At 40.1% G+C, this 23,161-nt stretch overlaps 1 protein-coding gene across 6 annotated transcripts in view; it reads right to left on the bottom strand.

Moving 5' to 3' along the window:
- ZNF292 (zinc finger protein 292) overlaps positions 1-22,743 on the bottom strand; it is a 127,596-nt gene extending 104,853 nt beyond the window's left edge. For all 6 annotated transcript variants that reach the window (XM_017886623.1, XM_017886627.1, XM_017886626.1 and 3 more), the window contains exons 1-2: positions 22,696-22,743; positions 22,299-22,495 (exon numbers count right to left, since the gene is read on the bottom strand). In XM_017886623.1, the coding sequence (XP_017742112.1) occupies positions 22,299-22,466 (168 nt within the window). In that variant the 5' untranslated portion in view covers positions 22,467-22,495; positions 22,696-22,743. The remainder of the gene's footprint in view (positions 1-22,298; positions 22,496-22,695) is intronic.
- Positions 22,744-23,161: the final 418 nt, after the last annotated feature.

The raw sequence follows: 23,161 nt of genomic DNA, 5'->3' as shown, positions 1-23,161 counted from the left end.
GACTATTATCCTTATTAAAGAAATTAAGCAAATGAGCCCACAAGTAGTAGATGGTGAAGTTGGGATTTTAACTCATGGTGTTCAACTCAGAATTTGAATTCTTCAACATCACGTAGTCTTTTAAAATCTTTAAGGAACAAATATGGTATCTGTGCTTTGGAAAGATAATAATCTTAGTGACAGTATAGAAGACAGATTTAAAAAGAAGTGAATGGAGGACAGAAAAGTATCTTCATGAAAAAATAAATATTTGTTACATTTTCGTATGGCAAGAAACTACATAGCCAGTAATGACTTACTAAATTTAAGCAGCAAGGGATACAGGAAATAGTACAGGAATAAAATTGACAAAACTTGGTAACTGGCCTGTGGAAATGAGAGGAGGAGCTAAAAATGACTCAAGGATTCAAAACATTTTTTTTTATTTTGAGATGGAGTTTCGCTCTTGTCGCCCAGGCTGGAGTACAGTGGCGTAATCTCAACTCACTGCAACCTCCGCCTCCGAGGTTCAAGAGATTCTCCTGTCTCAGCCTCCTGAGTAGCTGGGATTATAGGCATGTGCTGATAATTCTGTATTTTTAGTAAAGGCAGGGTTTCACCATGTTGGGCAGGCTGGTCTCGAACTCCTGACCTCAAGTGATCCACCAGCCTCAGCCTCACAAAGTGCTGGGACTGCAGGCGTGAGCCACCGTGCCTGGCCAGGATTAAACAGGATTAAAAACTTAAGTGTGTGTGGGGGGCGGGCAGGGAGTGCGGGGTGGGGAGGCGGTGCATTAGGAATAGCAGCAACAGGCTTTCTTATTGGTGGGAGGATGGAGGGAAAAGTGGATGAGTTCCATTTCAGACATATTTAATTAGAAGTACTTACTGAACATCCATGAGGAGGAGTTCCACAGGCGACTGAAAATGGAAGCCAAGAGCTAAAAGTCTATAAAAATAATGGACACCTGGAAATCCCATCCAGAGTGAGCGACCAGGAGATACTGTCAGAGTGGATGACTACTGAAGACGATTATGTAAAGCATGGATTATCAACCGGGCCATCAGGAACCACTTTCTGAGGAGAAAGTCCTGCCTCAGACATAATGATGAGTTGGGAAAAAATGCTTGACTGTTGCCAGTGAAGAGTGAAAGGAAGAAAACATTGAGGGTGATAGGGTTCAGGAAACGCTACCCCAAAATATGGCACCTTGGCATTTGAGAAAGTAGCAGAAACAGGAAGGTTTCTGATCTCCTCCCACCCTTCTCCCCTGAAACAGGCCATAAAACAATTTTCTGACCTTCCTCTAAACTAGGTCATAAGACCTTCATTTCAGAGGTGCCCTGACTATTCCCTGAGGAAAGGAATGTCCTTATCTCTGAAAACACAGGAACATTAAGGATCTGCACAAACAGGCCTTGCTAAGTTCCCCTCCAGTTTACTACCATTAGATACTACCTGCTTTGTCCAATCATATTTCCCCACCACTGTCTATTCTTCATCAAATCTAAGCATTGAAATACACAGGTTTCCCTTTATCTTTGGGTCTTCATTTCTGAAAACTTCCATGTCATGCAAAACTTTTATTAAATAAATTTGTGTTCTTTTCTCTTGTTAATCTGTATTCTGTTAAAGGTGACTCAGCCACGAACCTAGTGACAGGTGGGAAAAAATACTTTTTCTTCCCTATGAGGGAAAGCCCCCCACCACACACATACTATAAACTTTTGGATCTAGTCCTCTTAAATATATTAATAATAGCTACCATTTACCTTCCAGAAGGTGAAAGGAAAAGTGAGTGAAGACAATAAACAGTCACAAATGTAGAACCAGGAGCCTAGTGTAAATAAACTGAAGGTAAGTCTAGGTGGTGTCACAAACATTTTAAACGGCCAAGAGGGGTTGGCCAGCAAGCCATTTCAGTCCAGAGCCAGGCATTAGTTCAATATTGCCAGATCTTCTGATTTTCCAAAAGCCCTAAACCCTCATTTCAATATGAGTTTATGATTTTTTAAATGCTGACAAATTTTCTTTAAAATGATGTAGAGGCACATGAAATAGTCTTTGAGCTGCTAGGTTGCTATGCAGGTCTACAAGTACTACAGATATGCCAAGCCAAGTGACCATTAAAAGAACATTTTCTTGGCCAAGAGTGGTGGCTCATATCTGTACTCCTAGCACTCCACGAAGCCAAGGCACGAGGATTGCCTGAGCCCAGGAGTTCAAGACCAGCCTGGGCAACATAGTGAGACACTGTCTCTACAAAAAAGTTATTAAAAATTAGCCAGGCATGGTGGTGTGGGCCTGTAGTCCTAGCTACTCACGAAGCTGAGATAGGAGAATCACTTGAGTCCAGGAGTTCAAGGCTGCAGGGAGCCATGATTGCACCACTGCACTTCTGGGCAAGAGTGAGACCCCAACTCAAAAAAAGAGAACATTTTCTTTTGTGCGGTGAGGAGTAAAATCCAAACTGCAATGAAAGGTAAAGAAATGAAGGCAATAAAAACAATACTTTTCCAAGAAGTCTGGCAATAACGATGAGGTGAAAAAAAGAATTAAGGAAAACCTTTTTTAGGAAGAAGAAGTTTCACATAAGGAGAGAAGAAGTCAGAGGAAGGGGCAAAATCTGAAGAGAGATGACCAGTGAAACAAAAAGATGAGAAAGATATGTATACATCTATAGGCTAAAAGACAGAAGCGTGAAAAGTGATTAAGATTCAAAAGAGTGGGATGGTTCTCTGAAGCAGTGGGGATCAAGTACACATATGAAAAGATGCACTTTGGAAAGGGAACAGCCACTTCTTCCTTAGGTTTCCAAGGAAGGAAATGAAAAGTCCAGAGAAAATTTGAGAAGACGACTTGGGGAAACGTGTAAGATAACCTCAGTCTTCTCAATAAATTTTTAGAAACATTAGCACTGAGTATAGTTGTATAAATTGCACTGTTTGATATTATTGTTCCTCTGATAAAGTACAATTCCCCTATTCATACTATATACACATCAGTGCCCTGATTCCAGAGAAATATATTTAAAATCTTAGGTACTAAAAAAATGAGTTTAATGTGCCTTAGTAGGTAAGACAAGAATAAGCAGTCTTTAAAATAAGACTCTTATTTTAAAGAATAAGTCTTTATAAAAACTAAATCAAAGGGTATGAAACTCTTCAGTAATGGCTTTTTTATGTCTCTAAGACAAGAACATTCACTATGTTAGTACAGAGAAGAAAGCAGTAGAAAGAGGAAATAGGAGGAAAAAACACCAGTTTAGGAAGAAAATACTGTCAGAAGAGAACTACACTTTAACTCCCTTCACGACCCCTGCCAATTATGCTGTTATATTCTAGAGTACTACTTGTCAAACTGTTCTGCAGCAGTAACTTTTCTATTTTATACATCAAGGTACCAGGTAAGACTGGGGAGAAAAGGGAGTTTCCCTTTTTTTTTTTTGACTGTAAAACCACTATCTAGATGACAAGAAACTAAACAGTATTTTATTAACACTAAGATTAATGTTCTTGGACAAGCCACATGGCTGCAGGTTGCTCAGAGGTGCTGTGGCTGAAGATATCCTTCCTTTCCTAGAGCTGCCGACCTATCCTGCTGCTTGGGTGCTGGTGAATTGAATAGTCGCTATTCCTGCCTGGTGGCCCAGCCAAAAGCACATCCCTCTGCTACCTTAAGAGGAAATACACCGGCATTGCAGAGAAGGTCAATGTGAAGCTCCTGCACTATTCTGAGAGCCTTTTGGGTGTCCCCATTGCATGTAACATCAAAGTTGTGGTGAACTGGGAGATATTTATGATGATCAAGAACACATTAATCTTAACATTGAAGTAAATTTTGTTATTTTCTGCCCTGAACCAGGGCAAAAGGTTATAGTACAGTTAACAAAGTATCTTATAGTCAGACTGGCTATTTTGTACAAAAGTATTTTAGTATGTCCATCCCTAAACCTGAGATGTTAGCTGACCAGTGGCAGGCCCTGGAGATAAATGTGAGTGATGAAGCAGAATCTGAAGTGTTTCATGTAGATTAAGAAGCTGTTGAAATATTCTGCATTTAGGGAAAACCACCACTAGTTTACAATCCAAGAGCTCTGAAGTTTCTGATAAACCAGCACTGAAGAAGCTTTTGAAAAACTTCCAAAGAAGAAAAAGAGAAACCAGAAACACCTAGAGATGAATGAAGTGGACGATGGTACCACAAGCTAGCAAATTTTGCAGATGTCACCCCAAAGGAAGTCAGACTCACAGGATTATTGCTAATGAGAATAACCTCTGGGAAGATAAGCTAAAGAAGAAGAAAAAGAAAAAGCATCAGGACTAGGACCCTGTTTTCCAAGGTAGTGACTCCAGCGGTTATCAAAGTGACCATAAAAAGAAGAAAAAAAAAAAGAAAGAAACACAGTGAAGAAGCTAAATTTACTCCACTTTTGGAATGCTCGCCTAAACAGAAAAGAAAAAAGTAATCTTCTTCAGGGAATTTTAAATATGATTCAGTTTTCAAAAGATTGACTTACACAATAGATGAATGTTTTGAATGACATGGAATGCCAGTGTACATCAGCAGTTTACGACACAGGGAACGCCTGATAAGGAGTTGGATTTTTTGGGGGGGGGCCAAAATTACAAAGCTGACAATAAATTAATCTGGAGAATTCCAATATTATTAAAGTACCATTTTATTGTATATAGAAAAAGAGCTGCTGTCACTCTCAAGTCTTCCATCTTTCCAGGTTTTATGCTACATAAAGTTATTTCTATAACCTTAAGACTACCAAAAGGACATTATAATACAATATTATTCGTATTAAAGAATGAGTTAAGTACAGGTTTTTAATTTTATTTGTAACAGATTTCACCTTTAATCATTAAATGCCATTTCATTTTTTAATTTAAAATTTTTTTTTCTTTTTTGAGACAGAGTCTCATTCTGTCACTCAGGCTAGAATGCAGTGGTGCAATCTTGGATCACTGCAACCTTGACTTCCCAGGCTCAGGTGATCCACTCATCTCAGCCTCCTGAGTAGCCGGGACTACAGGTGTGTACCACCACGCCCAGCTAATATTTTGTATTTTTTATAGAGATGAGGTTTTGCCATGTTGCCCAGGCTGGTCTCAAACACCTGGGATCAAGTAAGCCACCCGCCTTGGTCTCCCAAAGTGCTGTGATTACAGGTATAAGCCACCATGCCTGGTCCTATTTTAGTCTGCATTTTGAAAAACTCAGGACATTTATTGGTATTAGGTTTTCCTTTATCATGACTACTATAGTACTTCTATTGTTTAACGTAGAATGGTTAAACATTCTAAAGAATGCTTAATTAGTCTCCAGGGTGCTAATGAACCATGCCTCTGACTGACTCCTGGGGAACGATACTCACTATTGTTTCCCATCAGGTGCATATGTATTGTTTTCTTTTTTCTTTAAGAGGTTGATGAAAAGAGCTGTTCTCTTGTTACTTGTCCATTTGTGCCTCAACCATTCTGATTCCGGTGTGTCTTGGAGGAGGAGTCGGATGAAGGCAGGATAAATGTGATTCTGACTACTGGGAAATTTCCTGATTACTTTTTAATGATTGGGGTAGGCTATCATAAATTGTTCTAAAGAGAAAACAGCTGTTCACTGCTTTCACTGAGAAAATGTAGCAAACAAGGCGGATGCAGTTCCTTTCCTCATTGGGTGTCATAGGGGAAATAGTACACAGTATAAAAGACTACAGAAAATTAGTAACTGTGCTAGGTGCTATGAAGAAAAAGAAATTACCCATTCACAGTTACCTTTGTTAGTATTTGCAAACACATAAATGGTTGAATTTGAACTCTCCATGTCAGGCATTTTTGTTGCCATTTAACTAGTACCAGACATAGTGCTAATCTCATAGTTTAATGTTCAATAATAAGTATGTTCCGCTAGTGGTATATCTTTATTAAAATCTAGATGATAGGATATAGAGGTTGGAGAGTGGCAGACATTCACACTGGTTTGCAAGTAGATGTGCTGACAATGAAAGAGTGCAAACCAGTATATTTCACTACAATTGAGATTCATGTGAGTACACAGCCCTTGAAATGTAACTAGTCCAAGCTGACATATGTCATCAGTATAAAATACATACCAGACTTTGAAGATGTACAAAAAAAGACTGTAAACTGTCCATTTTTATGTTGGTGAAATTACAACATTTTTGGTATAGTGGGTTAAATAATTTTTTAAAACTAATATCCTTTTATGAGGGAACATTTTGGATCTACTCCTCTTAAATGTATTAATAGCTAACAATTACTCTGTAATTCCAGCACCATAATAAGCAAAGCACTCAGCAAACATTATGCCTTAATCACAACAGCTTTAAGCAGGTATTATTATTATTATTACCTCCAGTCTATAAGTAAGAACAGAGATTTAAACACACACACACACACACACACACACACACACACACACAACCCTGAAGTCCTTCAGGAAGTGCCAGAGTTGGAATTCAAATCATAGTTCAAAATCTATTCTTTTAGTTACTGTATAATCCCAGCTTCTCTCTCATCCCCAGGCTCTCAAATTCTAGTTTAAAATTTTGGACAAAGGAAAAGTTTCAACTATAAAGCCACTAATCTTCTCCTAGCACATTCACTCCCATCAACTAACTCCAAACCCTCCACCACATACACGCAAAAGCATCTTTTATAAATTACTATAAAGTCTAATCCTACTCTCTTCAAAATGCAGGCTTCAAACAAATTAATAAATCAGTAATTTAACATTATTTTTAAAAGTAATAATCATGGATAACTTTGAAAACAGTGGAATTATTGTTTTAAAATTATGCTAGGTCATATCATACATAAAACATCCAAAGTGTTTCCAAAGTAGTCTAAGTGTAAATGAAAATGTTACTTTATATTACAACAATCATTTAAAATATTTATGGCTTTCATCAGTTCTAATAACAATCACAAAAGGTCCCCATTTCAAGGATAAAGAAACAAATAAAAGCTGTAAGTGGCATGCCAAGGTCACAATAAACAGTATGTATAAAACCAACATCCTTAGAATCCCAAGATTTTAATTCACAGTATCTAATGGGCTATCAAGCAAACTATACATTGAAGACAAAATCTAGGATATAGTTTCTTTTGGTCAAATAAAACTAGATCTATAAAGGATGGTTTTCATGGAGGAAAAAATCCACACCACAAATATTTTCATTCAATTATAGGTAAATCCTCAAAGGTCTTTTGGTGTTGAAGATAATTTCTCCTTAGGCAAAATGTGCAACATCAGGTAACCTTTTCAAAAATACTTCATAAATGAGTCACAACACTGGATATACTGATCAATTTATTGCCAACATATTCAACTTCACTTACTAGGGTTAATTCTTAATTGCTAAAGAAGCAGTTTTATAATACATGCATTCAGAAATGCTTTCTATAAAATATCTTTATGCTGATGAACTTCATGGTCAGTTTGTTTGAGGATATAAATTTTATTGACAATGTCATTTTATGCAATGTGCACTATCCTATTTTAGGGAGGCAATTAAAAAAAATCCCAAACCAAGGTTTAAAATAAGATTATACAAATATGAATAGGTTAAGTCATGGAATAAATCACCAGATTCAAACTACTTAAGTATCAGTCTTTTATGTCTTAGTCTTTTAAAATAATAATCTTGTAGAAGTTGTTTTTTAAAAAATAAAATATGCATTATTTCATAATACAATGTTAATGCTTTTTGAGTTAACGTATAGTGATGTTTTAAGTTTTATATATAGTGAAATCTATCAGATTTGCAAAAAGTAGGGAAAGATTAGCAATACATGCACATGTTCATATAGAAAAACGCAAAATGTAAACTATTTTGAGTATATACAAATTCTAGCCTGGGCACGGTGGCTCATGCCTGTAATCCCAGCACTCTGGGAGTCTGAGATGGGCAAATTGCTTGAGCCCAGGAGATCAAGACAAACCTGGGCAACATGGCAAAACACTGTCTCCACTAAAAATACTAAAAATTAGTGGGGCATGGTAGCGCACATTTGTAGTCCCAGCTATCCAAGAGGGCTGAGGTGGGAGGATCGCTTGAGCCCGGGAGGTGGACGCTGAAGTGAGATCTGATGGCGTCACTGCATTCCAGCCTGGGTGACAGTGAGACCCTGTCTCAAAACAAACAAACAAACAAACAAAAAACAACTAAATGCTAATGGCTCATCTTTTAAAAGTAGCATAATCATTCCTATTTACTGGAAATAATTTTCTCAATATCACGAATAACTACTTCAATTAACTTTGGTAAATCAAAATTAGTGCTAGACTTAATTTAGATTATTCATATCAAATAGTTTTCTGATATCTGTATAACACTGTCTGCAATGAGGAGCCGAGCCAACTGTTAATTACAGGGGGCCCTCAGTATCCGTGGGTTCCATACCCACGGATTCAACAATCCTTGTTGGAAAATACATTAAAAAAAAAAAAAAAAAAAAAAAAAGCAGGCCGGGCGCAGTGGCTCACACTTGTAATCCCAGCAATTTGGGAGGCTGAGGTGAGCGGATCACTTCAGGTCAGGAGTTCAAGACTAGCCTGGCCAACGTGGTGAAACCCCGTCTTTACCAAAAATACAAAAATTAGCCGGGCACGGTGGCACGCCTGTAACTGCAGCTACTTGGCAGGCTGAGTCATGAGAATCACTTGAACCCGGGAGGCGGGGGCTGCAGTGAACCGAGATAGTGCCACTGCACTGCAGCCTGGGCGACAAAGCAAGATTTTGCCTCAAAAAAATAAAAATTAAAAAAAAAAAGCAATAAAAAGTAACAATACAACAATAAAAATACAAATAAAAAACCAAAACCGTATAACAACCATTTACATACATACATCTACAGAGAAAGCATTTGGGAGGATATGCTAGGCTATATGCAAACACTATGCCATTTCATTTAAGGGACTTGAGCATCTGGGGATTTTGGAATCCAAGGGGGGTCCTGGAGCCAATCGTCTATGAATACCGAGGGATTACTGTACTATCTTTAAACTTAATTACCTCTTTCTAAATATAAAACCTGTTATCAGCCGGGCACGGTGGCTGACACCTGTAATCCCAGCAATTTGGGAGGCTGAGATGGGCGGATCACCTGAGGTCAGGAGTTCGGGACCACCCTGGCCAACATAGTGAAACCCTGTCTCTAATAAAAATAGAAAAATTAGCCAGGCATGGTGGTGCGTGCCTGTAATCCCAGTTACTCGGGAGGCTGAGGAAGGAGAATCACTTGAACCCAGGAGGCAGAGGTTGCAGTGAGCTGAGATCGTGCCACTGCACTCCAGCCTAGGTGACAAGAGCAAAACTCTACCTAAAAAAAAAAAAAAAAAAAACTATTATGAAGCTAATATATAATATCACCTCCTATATCAGGCATCAATAAGGATGCCAAATGTTCCACATGAAGACATTTTCCAGGTATTTGAAATTTTATTTTTTACAGCACTGCTTAGTTTTAGCCATTTAACCCTATGCCTCAGTCTTCCTAAATAATCACTTAATAATTTTTGATGACACTGGGTCATACTGAGCAAGTATTATATAGTAGTAATGGTGAGGTCGTAGGAGGCAATTTAAATTAACTTGGACACTAAAACAAACTAAATGGTTCTTGAATCCTATGATCTCATAGGCCTTCAGATTAAACAATTCATCGTTAGTAAAGCATCTAACAGTGCCTGTTCTGAATACTGATTCCCTTTCTCTTCAATCTGGTTGGACTTGCCTCTAACTCCAAGGTTCCACCCATTTGCAGATTTTGGAAATTAGGTAATTGAATTTCCTAACTTGTAAGTAAAACAACGTTACTGATTTTGGACAATGACAGTCTGGGTGAGGATGGGTGCCTTCAGTCCAAGACAATGGAGAAGCTTCACTAAGAGTCCTTTTGGTTCTGCCTTTATAGGTAAAGAAAGGACTACACTCTGGATAATCACATTTGCTTTAACTTTGAATGCCAGTTAGGTGGCATTTTCTGAATCAGCCAAGAATTCCTACACAATCTTAGTTCAAATTACTTTCTCAACCACATAAAGAGCAGCAAAATATATCTAACAAACATAGCTCTCCTCAATCTCATAATCTCAAAAGTATTACAGGAAAACTAAATGTACAAACAGCAAGGTTGTCCTTAAAACAGAAGTTTTTTGTTTTTTGTTTCTGAGATGGCGTTTCACTTCACTCTTGTTGACCAGACAGGAATGCAATGGTGCGATCTTGGCTCACTGCAACCACCGCCTCCCTAGTTCAAGCGATTCTCCCGGCTCAGCCTCCCAAGTAGCTGGGATTACAGGCATGTGCCACCAAGCCCAGCTAATTTGTGTATTTTTAGTAGAGACAGGATCACACCGTGTTGGTCAGGCTGGTCTAAAACTCCTGACCTGAGGTGATCCATCCATCTCATCCTCCCAAAGTGCTGGGATTACAGGCATGAGCCACTGCGCCCGGCCTAAAACAGAAGATTCAAGAGTCAGTTTTACTTTGACTGAAAACGAAAAGTACTGAGGGAAAAAAGATTTCAGGATTGACTTCAGAACTTTAACTTTTGCAAGTTTTTTGCTAAAGTGACAGCCAATTTTTCCTATACCAATAGTACAGTGTCTGCCACAAATTAAGCACCAAGTAGTTGCTAATGGAATAAATAAATGATTCTTCCTGCAGTTCATTTCCTAGTTTATGGAAATAAATAGTAGTATTTTTACTATTAAAGTAGTTTTTTAACACTACTACAATAAAACAGTATAACCTATTTCAGGAAGAGTCAAGTAACTCTTTTAACAAAAGAACACGGGAGACACAGGCAGCAAAATATATTTAATTTGAACCTGGATTCTAACCATATCCTAACTCTGGCACCTTGGGCAAATCAAAACTCAAAAGTGTTAATATTTGAGGACAAGTAAAGCTCTGAGAAAAAATCTCAAAGAAATACTGAAGGAGAACTTACTACATCAAAGCATTGTATGTCCAATGAAGGAATCCAAAATCTACTGAGGACATAGAGCATGCAACAAAGAAACAAAAGGCAACAAATGCACAGATATTTATGACTCATGTATATTTTCCTAACCAAAACTGAAAAAGTTTGAACAAATTTTCAAACATTGAAAATAAAGTTAAATCATACTGAAAAATCCATGCTATACAAGCAACATAACATAGTCAATGACAGAAGTCAGAAGTAACTCTCAGAGCAAGTGCAGACAGACCAGAGAAGGGTATACTCGGAAAACACGTAATCATCCTGGGCTTTAAGGTACAAGTAGAGTTGAGAATGACTCAAAAACTGCTTGTTTATGATGTCTTCCTTATGCCAGACACTGTGCTGGGAGCCTTCACCAGTGTCTCCTACCCTCTATGGGTAGGCATTTATCATCCCTTACACCTCAGCCTTATTTTTTCAAAGAAAGCATGACTTACGGAGCTGAATATTTCTCCCAGATTGTGGGGGAGCTCATAGTTGAACTCAAAGCCATTTGACTTTCCACTATTGTAACATTGCAAAGTTATCTAAGCAGTCACAAAGGCAGTAAAATGAACAGGTATGCTTGCGAGGAATTAATAAACTTGGAGCAGAAAGTTCCTGTAGAATAATAAGAAGTAATGCTGAAAACAGTAAACAATGGAGGAGGGAGAGCACTGGGTTCATGCTTAAATGTAGGTTTTTTCCTACGCATCAGTATTTCTCAAATTGGGTTCTGTGAACATAATGTTGGGTTTCTAGCATTCACTTTAAGAAATGTAAAACTGGCCAGGTGACGGGGCTCATGCCTGTAATCCCAACAGTTTGGGAGGCCAAGGCAGGCAGATCACCTGAGGTCAGCAGTTTGAGACCAGCCTGGGCAACATGGCAAAACCCCGTCTCTACTAAAAATACAAAAACTAGCCGGACTTGGTGATGCCTGCCTGTAGTCCCAGCTACTCGGGAAGCTGAGGCAGGAGAATCGCTTAAACAGGGAGGCAGAGGTTGCAGTGAGCTGAGATCATGCCATTGCACTCCAGCCTGGGAGACAAGAGAGAAACTCTACCTCAAAAAAAAAAAAAAAAAAAAGAAAGAAAAGAAAAGAAAAGAAATGTAAAACTGTATTTTAATTTTGATGCTTCTAAATAAAAGAATGTTCGGGGCCAACTAGACTAAAAGACTAGCTTAAACATAGGGACTGCCTACTTTTTTACTTACTACTGAATTGAATGCCACTGACCCTCTAAAAGAGTATTTTACAAACTGTGGGTTATGACCTATTGGTGGATTATAAAATCAAGAGCAACATTTTAAAATAAGTAAAAACAGAATGTGTCACACATAGTAAGGATAAGTATTGTTTTGTGGTCATTTTGTTTCAGTGTGACAACTAAATGGTGAAGTAAAATAAAGTTACATCTTACTCCAGGTTGAGTATCCCTAATCTGAAAATGCTTGGGACCAGAGTGTTTACCATTTCAGATTTGGAATGCTGAACCTGGATAAGCTGAGGTGAATAACTTGTAACTCTGAGATCTACAGACTTACTCTCTTTGATTTCTGCAAACTGAAATTTGAGAAACACTGTTACAAGACGTAGTCTGCCACTGAGAAAGACAAAAGCAGGACTTTGGAGAATTTCACAAACTGAAAGGAATGTTAAAAGCAAGTTCACTGGGACAAGAACTAGGATGTCATTATCAGACTATACAAGGTAGAGATAATGCAACACAACAAATTCAGACCAGGTTTAATATCAAGGTAAAGAACCATGATAAATAAAGAGGTCATTCTAGCCACGCAAGGTGGCTCACGCCTGTAATCCCAGCACTTTGGGAGGCGGATCAAGAGGTCAGGAGATCGAGACCAGCCTGGCTAACATGGTGAAACCCCATCTCTAGTAATACCAAAAAAAAAAAATTAGATGGGCATGGTGGCACATGCCTGTAGTCCCAGCTACTTGGGAGGTGGAGGCAAAAGAATCACTTGAACCTGGGAGGCGGAGGTTGCAGTGAGTCGAGATGACCCCATTGCACTCCAGCCTGGGCGACAGAGTGAGACTCCGTATCAAAAAAAAAAAGAGGTCATTCCACAAATCTTCTAAAGTCTCAGTGATGGGGTGAGGATGCCTCTCTTCTATTTAGAGACTGAGATCAGAAAGCAGGAATGGGAATGACTTTTGCCAATCAGATGGACACAGATGTGGTTAGAGAAGATGAGTGACAAGAAAGAAAGCAGAGGCAATAGCAATTGAGAGTAAAAAATTAAATTTGTCCTATAAAAGTGCCTCACACTGCAGTAGGGAATAAAGGGAAATGGGACATGTGGTAGAGTGTTACAGAAACGGTCCCTAAAGAATCACATCTCCCTGTACCCATAGCATGTGTGGTGCCCTTCCCACAAAGAGGCTGAGTTTGACCACTTAATTGGCAGTAGCCAACGGGACATCAGTATAAATATGACACCAGGAGGGGCATACAAAGTAAAGCATGTGTGGAAAAGAACTTACTCTCTTGATGCCATGTAAAGAAATCCAGGCTACCTTACTAGAGAAGGCTAAGAATAGAGAAATAAGCTAGCCCAAGGGAAGCCTTTAGACCAGCCTGTCTGACAACCACCAGACATATGAATGAAACCATCTGGGACCATTCAGCCCCAGATAACCTGAGAGCTGACAGCAGAACCACTCAGCCGACCCACTGACTTGTGAACAGTAATAAAAATGGCTGTTCTTTTAAAGGCAATAAGTTTTTGGATAGTCTGTAACATGGCAGTAACTGAAACAGGATACTTGGGGGGGTGGGGTGGGGGAAAGAAGGGTTGTAACATTCTGAATTTAACTTTTATTTCAATGCCTCCAACACAGAAGGATGAGTCTTTAGGCCATGTAACCATAAATCTACACTTACAAGATTTATCAAAACTTCTTGGCTTGGCATCCTAAACTCTTAGTCTGGTTTTAATCTATCCTTTCAATCCTATCACTTGACATTTTTCTCCAAAAATGCCAGTTTGAATAGTTGGTCCATTTATCTGAGCTTTTATTCTCAACCCTCCCACTTCTCTTTGGTTATCCAAAATCCTTCAAGATCCAATGTAAATAGTGTTTTCCTTTCCTGCTCAATTTTTGGCTACAATAATTTCAAGATGCTCTACTTCTCTTAATCCATACTTATTACACCGCTAGATGCCTTATTATCTAATACTGTCACTTAACAATTAATACACACTGTTGATTTTGTAAGCTCTTTAGGGTAGAGGTCCACTCCATAATTCTCCATAGCTACCTTAGTGTTCCCACATAAGAGTAATTTAAACATCTGATTAGAATAAATCAAGAAGGCCGGGCGCGGTGGCTCAAGCCTGTAATCCCAGCACATTTGGGAGCGAGGACGGGCGGATCACAATGGTCAGGAGATCGAGACCATCCTGGCGGGACACGTTGAAACCCGTCTCTACTAAAATCAAAAATCTAGCCGGGCGACTGTGGCGCGGCCTTGTAGTCCCAGCACTTGGAGGCTGAGGCAGGAGAATGGCGGGAACCCAGGAGGGCGGAGCTTGCAGTGAGCTGAGATCCGGCCACTGCACTCAGGCCTGGAGGACAGAGCAAGATCAGCCTCAAAAAAAAAAAAAAAAAAAAAAAAAAGAATAAATCAAGAAAAGATATATATAACTGAAATGTATGTTGGGTTTTTTTTTTTTTTTTTTTTTTAAGGCACAGTCTCAATCTGTCGCCCAGGCTGGAGTGCAGTGGCATGACCTAGGCTCACTGCAAGATCTGCCTCCCAGGTTCACACCATTCTCCTGCCTCAGCCTCCAGAGTAGCTGGTATACAGGTGCCCACCACCACACCCGGCTAATTTTTTGTATTTTTAGTAGAGATGGGGTTTCACCGTGTTAGCCAGGATGGTCTAGATCTCCTGACCTCATGATCCACCCACCTCGGCTCCCAGAGTGCTGGGATTACAGGCGTGAGCCCCTGTGCCAGGCCTTATGTATGTAACTGAATTTTAACAAATCTTCTTAGCTGAACATATTTACTTAGAGACCTTTAATCTTTCTTTTTAAAATGTAAGTCAAAGGGGAAAAGGTAACATTTTTCTTTTGAGATACATTGTGCAACTGCCAATGCCAACAGAAAAACAATGAATCAAGAGGCTCTCCTGGAAAACAATACATTGTTAAAAGTTGCAGTGTATGCTGACAAACATATTAATGAAAGCAAACTTTCCATTTTACAACTATAAGAGGATACTCACATTGATTGGTTAATTTTATAAACTGAATTTATCTGTAGGAGTTGGGAAAAATAATGTAACCTCTCATCTTTGACAGAATCTCAAGCAAATAAGTACAGAAGCAGTTTTACAGATAAAAACCTATGAAAATCCTGTTTGGCAGGTTATTATATGTTATGAAGTACATCTGCAGAATGAATGTTCTCTTCCCTCACTTTAATTTAGGACCAAAAAGGATAAGAAGGGGACAAGCAAAGCTTAGTAAAGTTTTCCCCTTTGCTAAAATTGATATAAGCATATTCTGCAAAGTAGAATTTATTATCTCTAACATGCAATCATACTAATTATGAACATTTAAAACATTATTTCCCCTGAGCATTATCTAAACTTCTAAAACTTTAAATGACTTATTGCTCCCTCAATACCTGAAGTAATTATCACTAATTAACAAGCAAGCTATCTTTTCTTCTGATTTGAAGTGTCCTACAAATTAAGATAGCCTCTAATAGTCAAAAGAAGAGTCTAATTTTAAGGAAAATGCTTAGCTTCAAAGATCTTGCAGTTATAATTAAGCTAAGCAAAACATGTATATAAACAAAAGAATCAACTTGTATCAAACTGATGAGACATAAAATATACAAAGAAATGTCTAAATATGTAACTCACACATTCTGTAGCTCTAACAGTGTTAATTTGGTTTTTATTTCTTATATCAATCAGGCACCACTAAAGGCTAATAAAGGTAATGAAGACTAGCTCAAATAGTACCTCCTTGGTTAAAGCCTTCCCTGATACCCCAGCCTGAAGTGCTTACTACCTACTTTGAACTCTTTAAGTTACTATACATAAAATTAACTTACTCTTCCAAATATCCACTGATAATGAACTGATTAATCAGACACAGTCATAGACTAGAATTACTATACACTATACAACAGAAAGCCATAAACTTACATGAGCAGCTATGGAATGAGCTAGAAGATGCCTCTAGGGGGAGGGAAAGCAAGATGCAGTGTAGTTATCTTTATTTTCTTAAAAAGAGCAAACTAGTTCTGGAAACTATTAGGGGATTTGTCTTCATGGAAATGAGACCAGAACTCTAGAATGGGAAAAAGATCAAGTTTTCATTGTATGCCCTTTCTCAGGGTGAATTTTTAAAAACCATTTCAATTAGTACATTTTCAATTTAAAACAAAACAAAACAAACAACAAAAAAGCAAAACCAGGCTGGGTGCAGAGGCTCGTGCCTACAGTCTCAGCACTTTGGGAGACCAACGTGGGAGGACGGCTTGAGCCCAGGAGTTTGAGATCAACCTGGGCAACGTAGGGAGATCTTGTCTCCACAAAAAATGTTAAAGTCAGTCAGGCATGTTGACGTGCACCTGTAGTCCCAGCTACCCGGCACGCTGAGGCAGGAGGATCACTGAAGCCCAGTTGGTTAAGGATGCAGTGAGCCGTGACTGTGTCACTGCACTCCTGCCTGGGTGATAGAGTGGAGACTCTGTCTCAGAAAAAAAAAAAATTAAAAATAAAGCAAAATGAATTTGTTAGTTAATACACTGCCTTTTGACATCTTTTCAGCTGTCATTTTGAAGTGATATTTAAATAATATCTTACTAATTTATATCCCACTAGTCGCCCATATCTTTTATTTCCTGTAACATCTAAATCTAGGTCCTTGCATATAAATGCTTTCTTAAAAGTACGGAATTTGTTACACCAAAATGTCAAATCTTTGCTTTAATCAGGGTAATTACGCTGAAGTTGCTACCTTCTTTAACCTAGTAAGAGTTGTTTTACTGTTTAAGTAATTGCTTGTAATTTCTGCTAAGAAAGTAGAAAGCTTCTTGACCTCTCATGGTCAGTACAAATTATACTTAAATATAGTTGAATATCATTTACCTGAACCTGTTCCAAAGTAACCATATTTCTGGAGTTTAACTATCTCAATATGAATAGAGTATAAGGACTAAAAAAAAAAATCTTCTAAATATATTATTTTTCTTTCTGTTCAATGTTTCTGAAAAGGGCACTGCAGGTATTCAGACAGAGGAATTATGTTTCCATTTGTTGGGACTGTCCTGATCACTTCAGAAAATTTAGCATTCAGGGTCATGGGCACCAAATGCCAGTACCACATCCCAAGTCATAGCAACATCCAAAAGCCTGATCCCACATATTTCTAAGTGCCCTTGAAGAGAGAACTGGAGGTAGGGAAAGTACTATGCCCAGTTGAGAAGCACTGCTTATATGAACTAAGAAAATTATATATATATACACACACTTCATATATATGTATATATACACACACATCGTATATATGTATACACACACACATCGTACATATGTATATACACACACACCCACACACACATTTTTTTTTTATTAGAGTCTCCTGTATCTTATATCCTCTGTAACATCTAAACCACCTAGGTCCTTGCACATACGTATACACACACATGTAGACTGCAATTCAATCTTTTAAAACAACTGTCAGCCACCAGATCACTACTGATCAATGGTCAACAACAGTTACAACCAACCAGTCAGTCAGTCTAGTATATAGTGCTGTCAGTAAATATCATACTCCAACAAATCAACCATTACAATGGCCAATTTTTCCAACCATTATTTTAAAATCTCTTTAGAACAACTCCTCTGTTGGAATGCTTCTTTTTAAAACTCCCAAATAACCTTCCTCTTTACTGTACTCATCTCTGCAACAAAATATATAAATCACAGTTTATGATTTTCTGTCTACCTTGCTCCAGAGACTACAAACTCTTTGAAGCCAGGGACCATGATCATGCTTGCCTAGCCTGTATACAGTAGATGTTCAACAGAAAGGTTGAATGACTGACTACTGGCCCAGTCTAATACAATTAACTAGTCCAAAAGGTTCCAATTATAACCAATTTTTTATATAATAAATACAGTAATAATCCTAAAACAAGTAAATGCAAATTACTTCTGGTTATTCTATATACTTATTCTAAGTCAATTTTAAGAAAATGAGTTAGTTATATTGCCCATATTAAAGCTAACTTTGAAAAGATACAAGGAAATTTAAGAGCTGGGTGTGGTGGTGTATGAGGTCTCAGCTACTTAGAAGGCTGAGAAAGGGCCGGGCATGGTGGTTCATGTCTGTAATCCCAGCACTTTGGGAGGCTGACGGGGGCGGAACCAGCCTGACCAACAAGGATAAACCCTGTCTCTAGTAAAAATACAAAATTAGTCGGGCATGGTGGCACATGCCTGTAATCCCAGCTACTCGGGAGGCTGAGGCAGGAGAATTGCTTGAATTCTTCGCCAGGAGGCGGAGGTTGTGGTGGGGCCAAATTGCGCCACTGTACACCAGCCTGGGTGACAGAGTTAAACTCTAACTCAAAAAAAAAAAAAAAAAAAGAAGAAGGCTGAGACAGGAAGATCACTTGAGCCTAAGAGTTTGAGGTTGTGATCATACCTGGGCAATGTAGCAAGACCCCATTTCTCAAAAAAAAAAAAATAAAATAAGGAAAATTTAAGATTTATGACAGGCACTCTACCATGCCCATCCTCCACTTACTCTTCCCTCCTCCCACTTAAGCTTTAAGCAAATTCTCACTTAAATAAGCAAAGGGGGGGGTCTTATTTCCAGAAAGAGCAAAACAACACTGTTAAGAAAAACATTTAATGCCTTTCATTTCTATTCTGCTACTCAGAATTCAAAAAATCTATTAATCTCCTACCTCACTCAAAAATAAAACTCTATAATAAGCTACTCCTATTTCTGTGGGTTTCACCACATTCTCCAGAAACTTAACTTTTGTTCATAAACATTACATAGACAGTAAACTAATTCATTTTTTAAAGTAAATGCAAAAATAAGGGTTACACAAGCACTAAGCATCAACACTGGCAGAATATTAATTCTGAAGCCCATTAACTTTGACAAACGTTTATTCATCTTTGCCTTCTTGAAGCATGTGACTATCCCAGTTTTACAGGAAAAGCTTAAATAGAAAAAGTTAAATAATAATCTCAAGGTTAGAAACTAACAGATAATTTCTAGCTCCTAGTATCCCTGGCACTATATTTAGATTGTGCCAATAAATTCTACAATTGTTAAACATTGCTTCACTCAACTTCATATCAAAATGCTAGGTAGTAATTGCTAAGATACAATTGTATTTTTATTTTTTATTTTTCTGAGCCAGAATCTTGCTCTGTCACCTGGGCTGGAGGTGCACAGTGCACCATCTCTGCACACTGCAACCTCTGCCTCCCTGGTTCAAATGATCCTCCCACCTCAGCCTCCCGAGTAGCTGGGACTACAGGCACTCGCCACGGAGACTGGTTAATTGTTTTGTTTTGTTTTCTGTATTTTTTGTAGAGAAGGGGCCACATCATGTTGCCCAGCCTCAAGCAATCCGCCCAACTTGGCCTCCCAAACTGCTGGGATTCAAGGCGTGAGCCACTTCCAACCCTGTAAATAAACATAAATAAAACAATGGTTTCAAGTTACCTCCATTTGACAAGATCACTAACATAAATAGGTTACCTGAAAAACAAAACAAAAAACCCCACCCCAGAAAATGTTCCAGAGGAAATTAGACACACTCTGTATTGTTTCAAATGGAGATTGCTTTTAAGTGTACTTAAATTATTCTGAGATTACAGTGTATGAAATATTTTATAATTTTTGAAATCCACAAATCCAGCCTTTGTTTCATTACTGTTTGATGTTTTTTGTCAGTAGCATCAATAACAATTTATGTGGTAAGACTAATCATTTAATGAAACTAATGTAGGACATTATTTTCATTCTGATTTTTAAAATGCTGTTTCACTCATTTAAAAACTCTTTTAAGTCTGGCGGGGCGAGGTGGCTCACACCTGAAATCCCAGCACTTTCGGAGATGGAGGCAGGTGGATCACTTGAGGTCAGGAGTTCAAGACCAGCCTGGCCAACATATAGGGAAACCCTAAACCCCATCTCTAAGAAAAATACAAAAATTAGCTGGGCATGGTAGCGCACACCTGTAGTCCCAGCTACTTGGGAAGCTGAGACAGGAGAATCCCTTGAACCCGGGAGACGGAGGTTGCAGTGAGCTGAGATCGCACCACTGCACTCCAGCCCGGGTGACAGTGCAAGACTCCGTCTCTCAAAAATAAATAAATAATCTTTAAGTGATAACTTTACAACGTCACACACCCACAAAAAGGGGGGGTGTCTAGCTTGCATGAGATTCTATTTTCCCAGAATTATTAATCCTGCTTAAAAATACTGCTGACAAAAAAGAATTAACAGTAATTAGCCTTAAAACTATCAGTGGACGCTATTAGGGAAAAAATGTCTTTCAGCAAAGCTAGACTTTAATAGTTCTCACTGATTATTATATAAAAACTGACTCGACTTACTAATGAAATACTTCCTATTATGGGTATCTTAGAGAAATTTTTTTCTCTCTAAAATAAATCTTTAAAGACCAATTAAGAATGAGTGGGTACTGCAAGGTAGAGAAACTGAGAAATTTCAACAATTTTTTAATATTAGAATTCAAAGGAATGAGCCTCTAATTTTGCCACAGGTATTCACCAGACCTATTTACCTAAGTAGGGAGCTTTCACATTGCACATCCTCCTAGACAAGTCACCACTTGATCTCACAATTTTTGTTTTTAAGATTATGAACAGCCATCAAATAATTTGTGACAATAAAGTGCATACAGCGGCGGAGATTCTTTTGTATATGATCACGTATCCCCGACATTACAAAGGAAAGATTTCAATATTTGGAGGCTAAAAAGTAAGTGAAAATGTAATCTACTCAGCTAAAATGGTCAACCATTGTTCTACGTTAAGATCAATATTTTTCCAAAACGAATTCTCTGTAAAGATACATTCACAAGTTAACTCTAAATATGACCTGTGTAAATTGTGTCTTCTTTTTCCTCCTCAAGACAATCCAATCAAAGTCTTCACCAGAGCCAGCAACACTACCTTGAAATTTCAAACCTAAGTGTAAGGCTCGTAATGAAGTCCAAATGTAGTCCCAAACTCTCCGATTTTCATCAAGGATGAAATTATTTTCATCACTAGTAAACAGTGTTATTAACATTCCAAATTCTGATTAGAATGCAGTCACTGGTGAGAAGCGTCCTTGGGCAAGCAAAGAAAAGATTTGAAACTACCCAAAGCACAGATCCACATGAACCTGTCTTCTCCCACTTCATCAGGAAGCCAATCAGGGAGAACTCCAAGAAACAGGGGTGAAGGGGTGATCGGTAGAGAAAGGATAGTGGAAATCATACTCCTCGAAGGGTGAAAGCAAATGAGAAACGGACTCTGGAAAAGCCGCCCCAAAGAGCCATTCAATCTGAGACAGATGTACAGGGACAGCTCCTCCACACTAAGGAGATCAAGCTTTACCATGGAAGTGGTGCACCAAGCAAGCAAGTATGGGCAGGAGGGGACAACCTCCGCCAAGCACCCCCTCCCGAACGTCTAGCTCAACTAGAAGGGGTCGGCGGGGACTGCTCCTCCGAACATCAACAAAGGCCCCTTCAGTCCTAAGGCGAAATTCGAACAACAAAGGCCCGGAGACAGCCAGGACAGGGCCGGGGCTGGGGGCGGGACGGATGAAAGCAGGGGAAGGCAAAGGAATCAAACCAGTGGGGGCGGAGGCCCGTCGGAGTGGGAAGCAGAGGCGCAGAGGCGGGAGGCGCGGTAATCCCCAGTGCACAATAAGAGGAGGAGGAAGAGAACCTGGCCTCCATTCTCCTCCTACTCTCTCCAATCCGCACTGTCTACATTTCCTCAGCCGCGGGGACCGCGCAGTCCCGAGTTCAGGGAAGGAGAGGGGAGGGGGGATTTTCCGCCTTGACCACAACTCCCTTCCCCCAGCCAGGAGCTGCAGACGACAACAACCGCCACAACTGCAGCCACACAAAGGCGCCTTCCTTCTACTACCGCTCCCACCCGGGCGGAGGCGCCGATGATGCCAAGGAAGCCGCGACCACCTCTCGGCCGCCTGGCGCTCGCTCGCCCTCTTCCCCTTCTAGCTGGGTAAAGGGGGAGGGGACCACCGGGCGCCCTCACCTGGCACAGCTGCTGACAGTAGTCGGTGGCCGCTTCCACGGCCGGTACCCGGCTCTCCCGCAGCTGTCGCTCCAGCTCCTGGAGCTGCTCGCCCAGGCGCTGCAGCTCCGCGACGCAGCCGCCTTCGCCGCGACTCAACCTCTCCTGCTCGGCCTCTTCGTCCGCCATCTTCACACCCCGCTCCGTCGCGTACGCACCTGGGTCACGTGATAACACAATGCCACGTTCGGCGGGGTCACGTGCCAGGCGCGCTTGCACGCCGCCGAGCACGTACAAAGGGCCCGATGGGGAAGATAGGGGGGTGGGGAGAGAGGCGCGAGAGAGCCCGAGGGAGGTGAAGGCAAGGGGAAAGGAGAAGGGCGGGGTTGGGGCGGTGCGGAAAACCGCGGTTACTTACCCCGAGCGGGAAGTGGGCAGTAGCGGCCGAAAGGGGCGGGCTGGTGAAGGCCAGCTCTCGGTCACGTGGGCGCCGCGACGGGAAAAAGCCTAGGGAGGGGCGACCCTCTCCGGCGTCCCGATCCCGGCGTGGCTTTCCCCAGTCCCCGAAGTCTTCTACGGGCATATCCTCCTGTTCCCCAAGAGGATGGCACAGGGAGAGTTCTGAGTGGCCTCGGGCAAGGGCTGCATTTGCTGTTGGCCTGTAAGCAGGCCAGAAGCAGAGGAAGAGAGAGAAGGTAAAACCCGCCCATGGACCGCAAGCGTGAGAGCCGAGGCAGGACTATGAACTGTCAAAATTGTCTCTGACTTCTCACCAGGCCGGAGAGGAGGGATCTAGTGCGTGAGGTACCAGATCTCGTCTCACTTGACTCTCCTCCTCTTCAGCCCCAAGAACGCCTGTCCCCTGGAAACACATTCTCTAGGGG

Source organism: Rhinopithecus bieti, unplaced genomic scaffold (assembly GCF_001698545.2).
Source record: "Rhinopithecus bieti isolate Rb0 unplaced genomic scaffold, ASM169854v2 scaffold_15197, whole genome shotgun sequence".
NCBI lineage: Eukaryota > Metazoa > Chordata > Mammalia > Primates > Cercopithecidae > Rhinopithecus > Rhinopithecus bieti.
The sequence above is the reverse complement of the archived record's forward strand: the minus strand, read 5'-3'. Positions and strand labels throughout refer to the sequence as shown.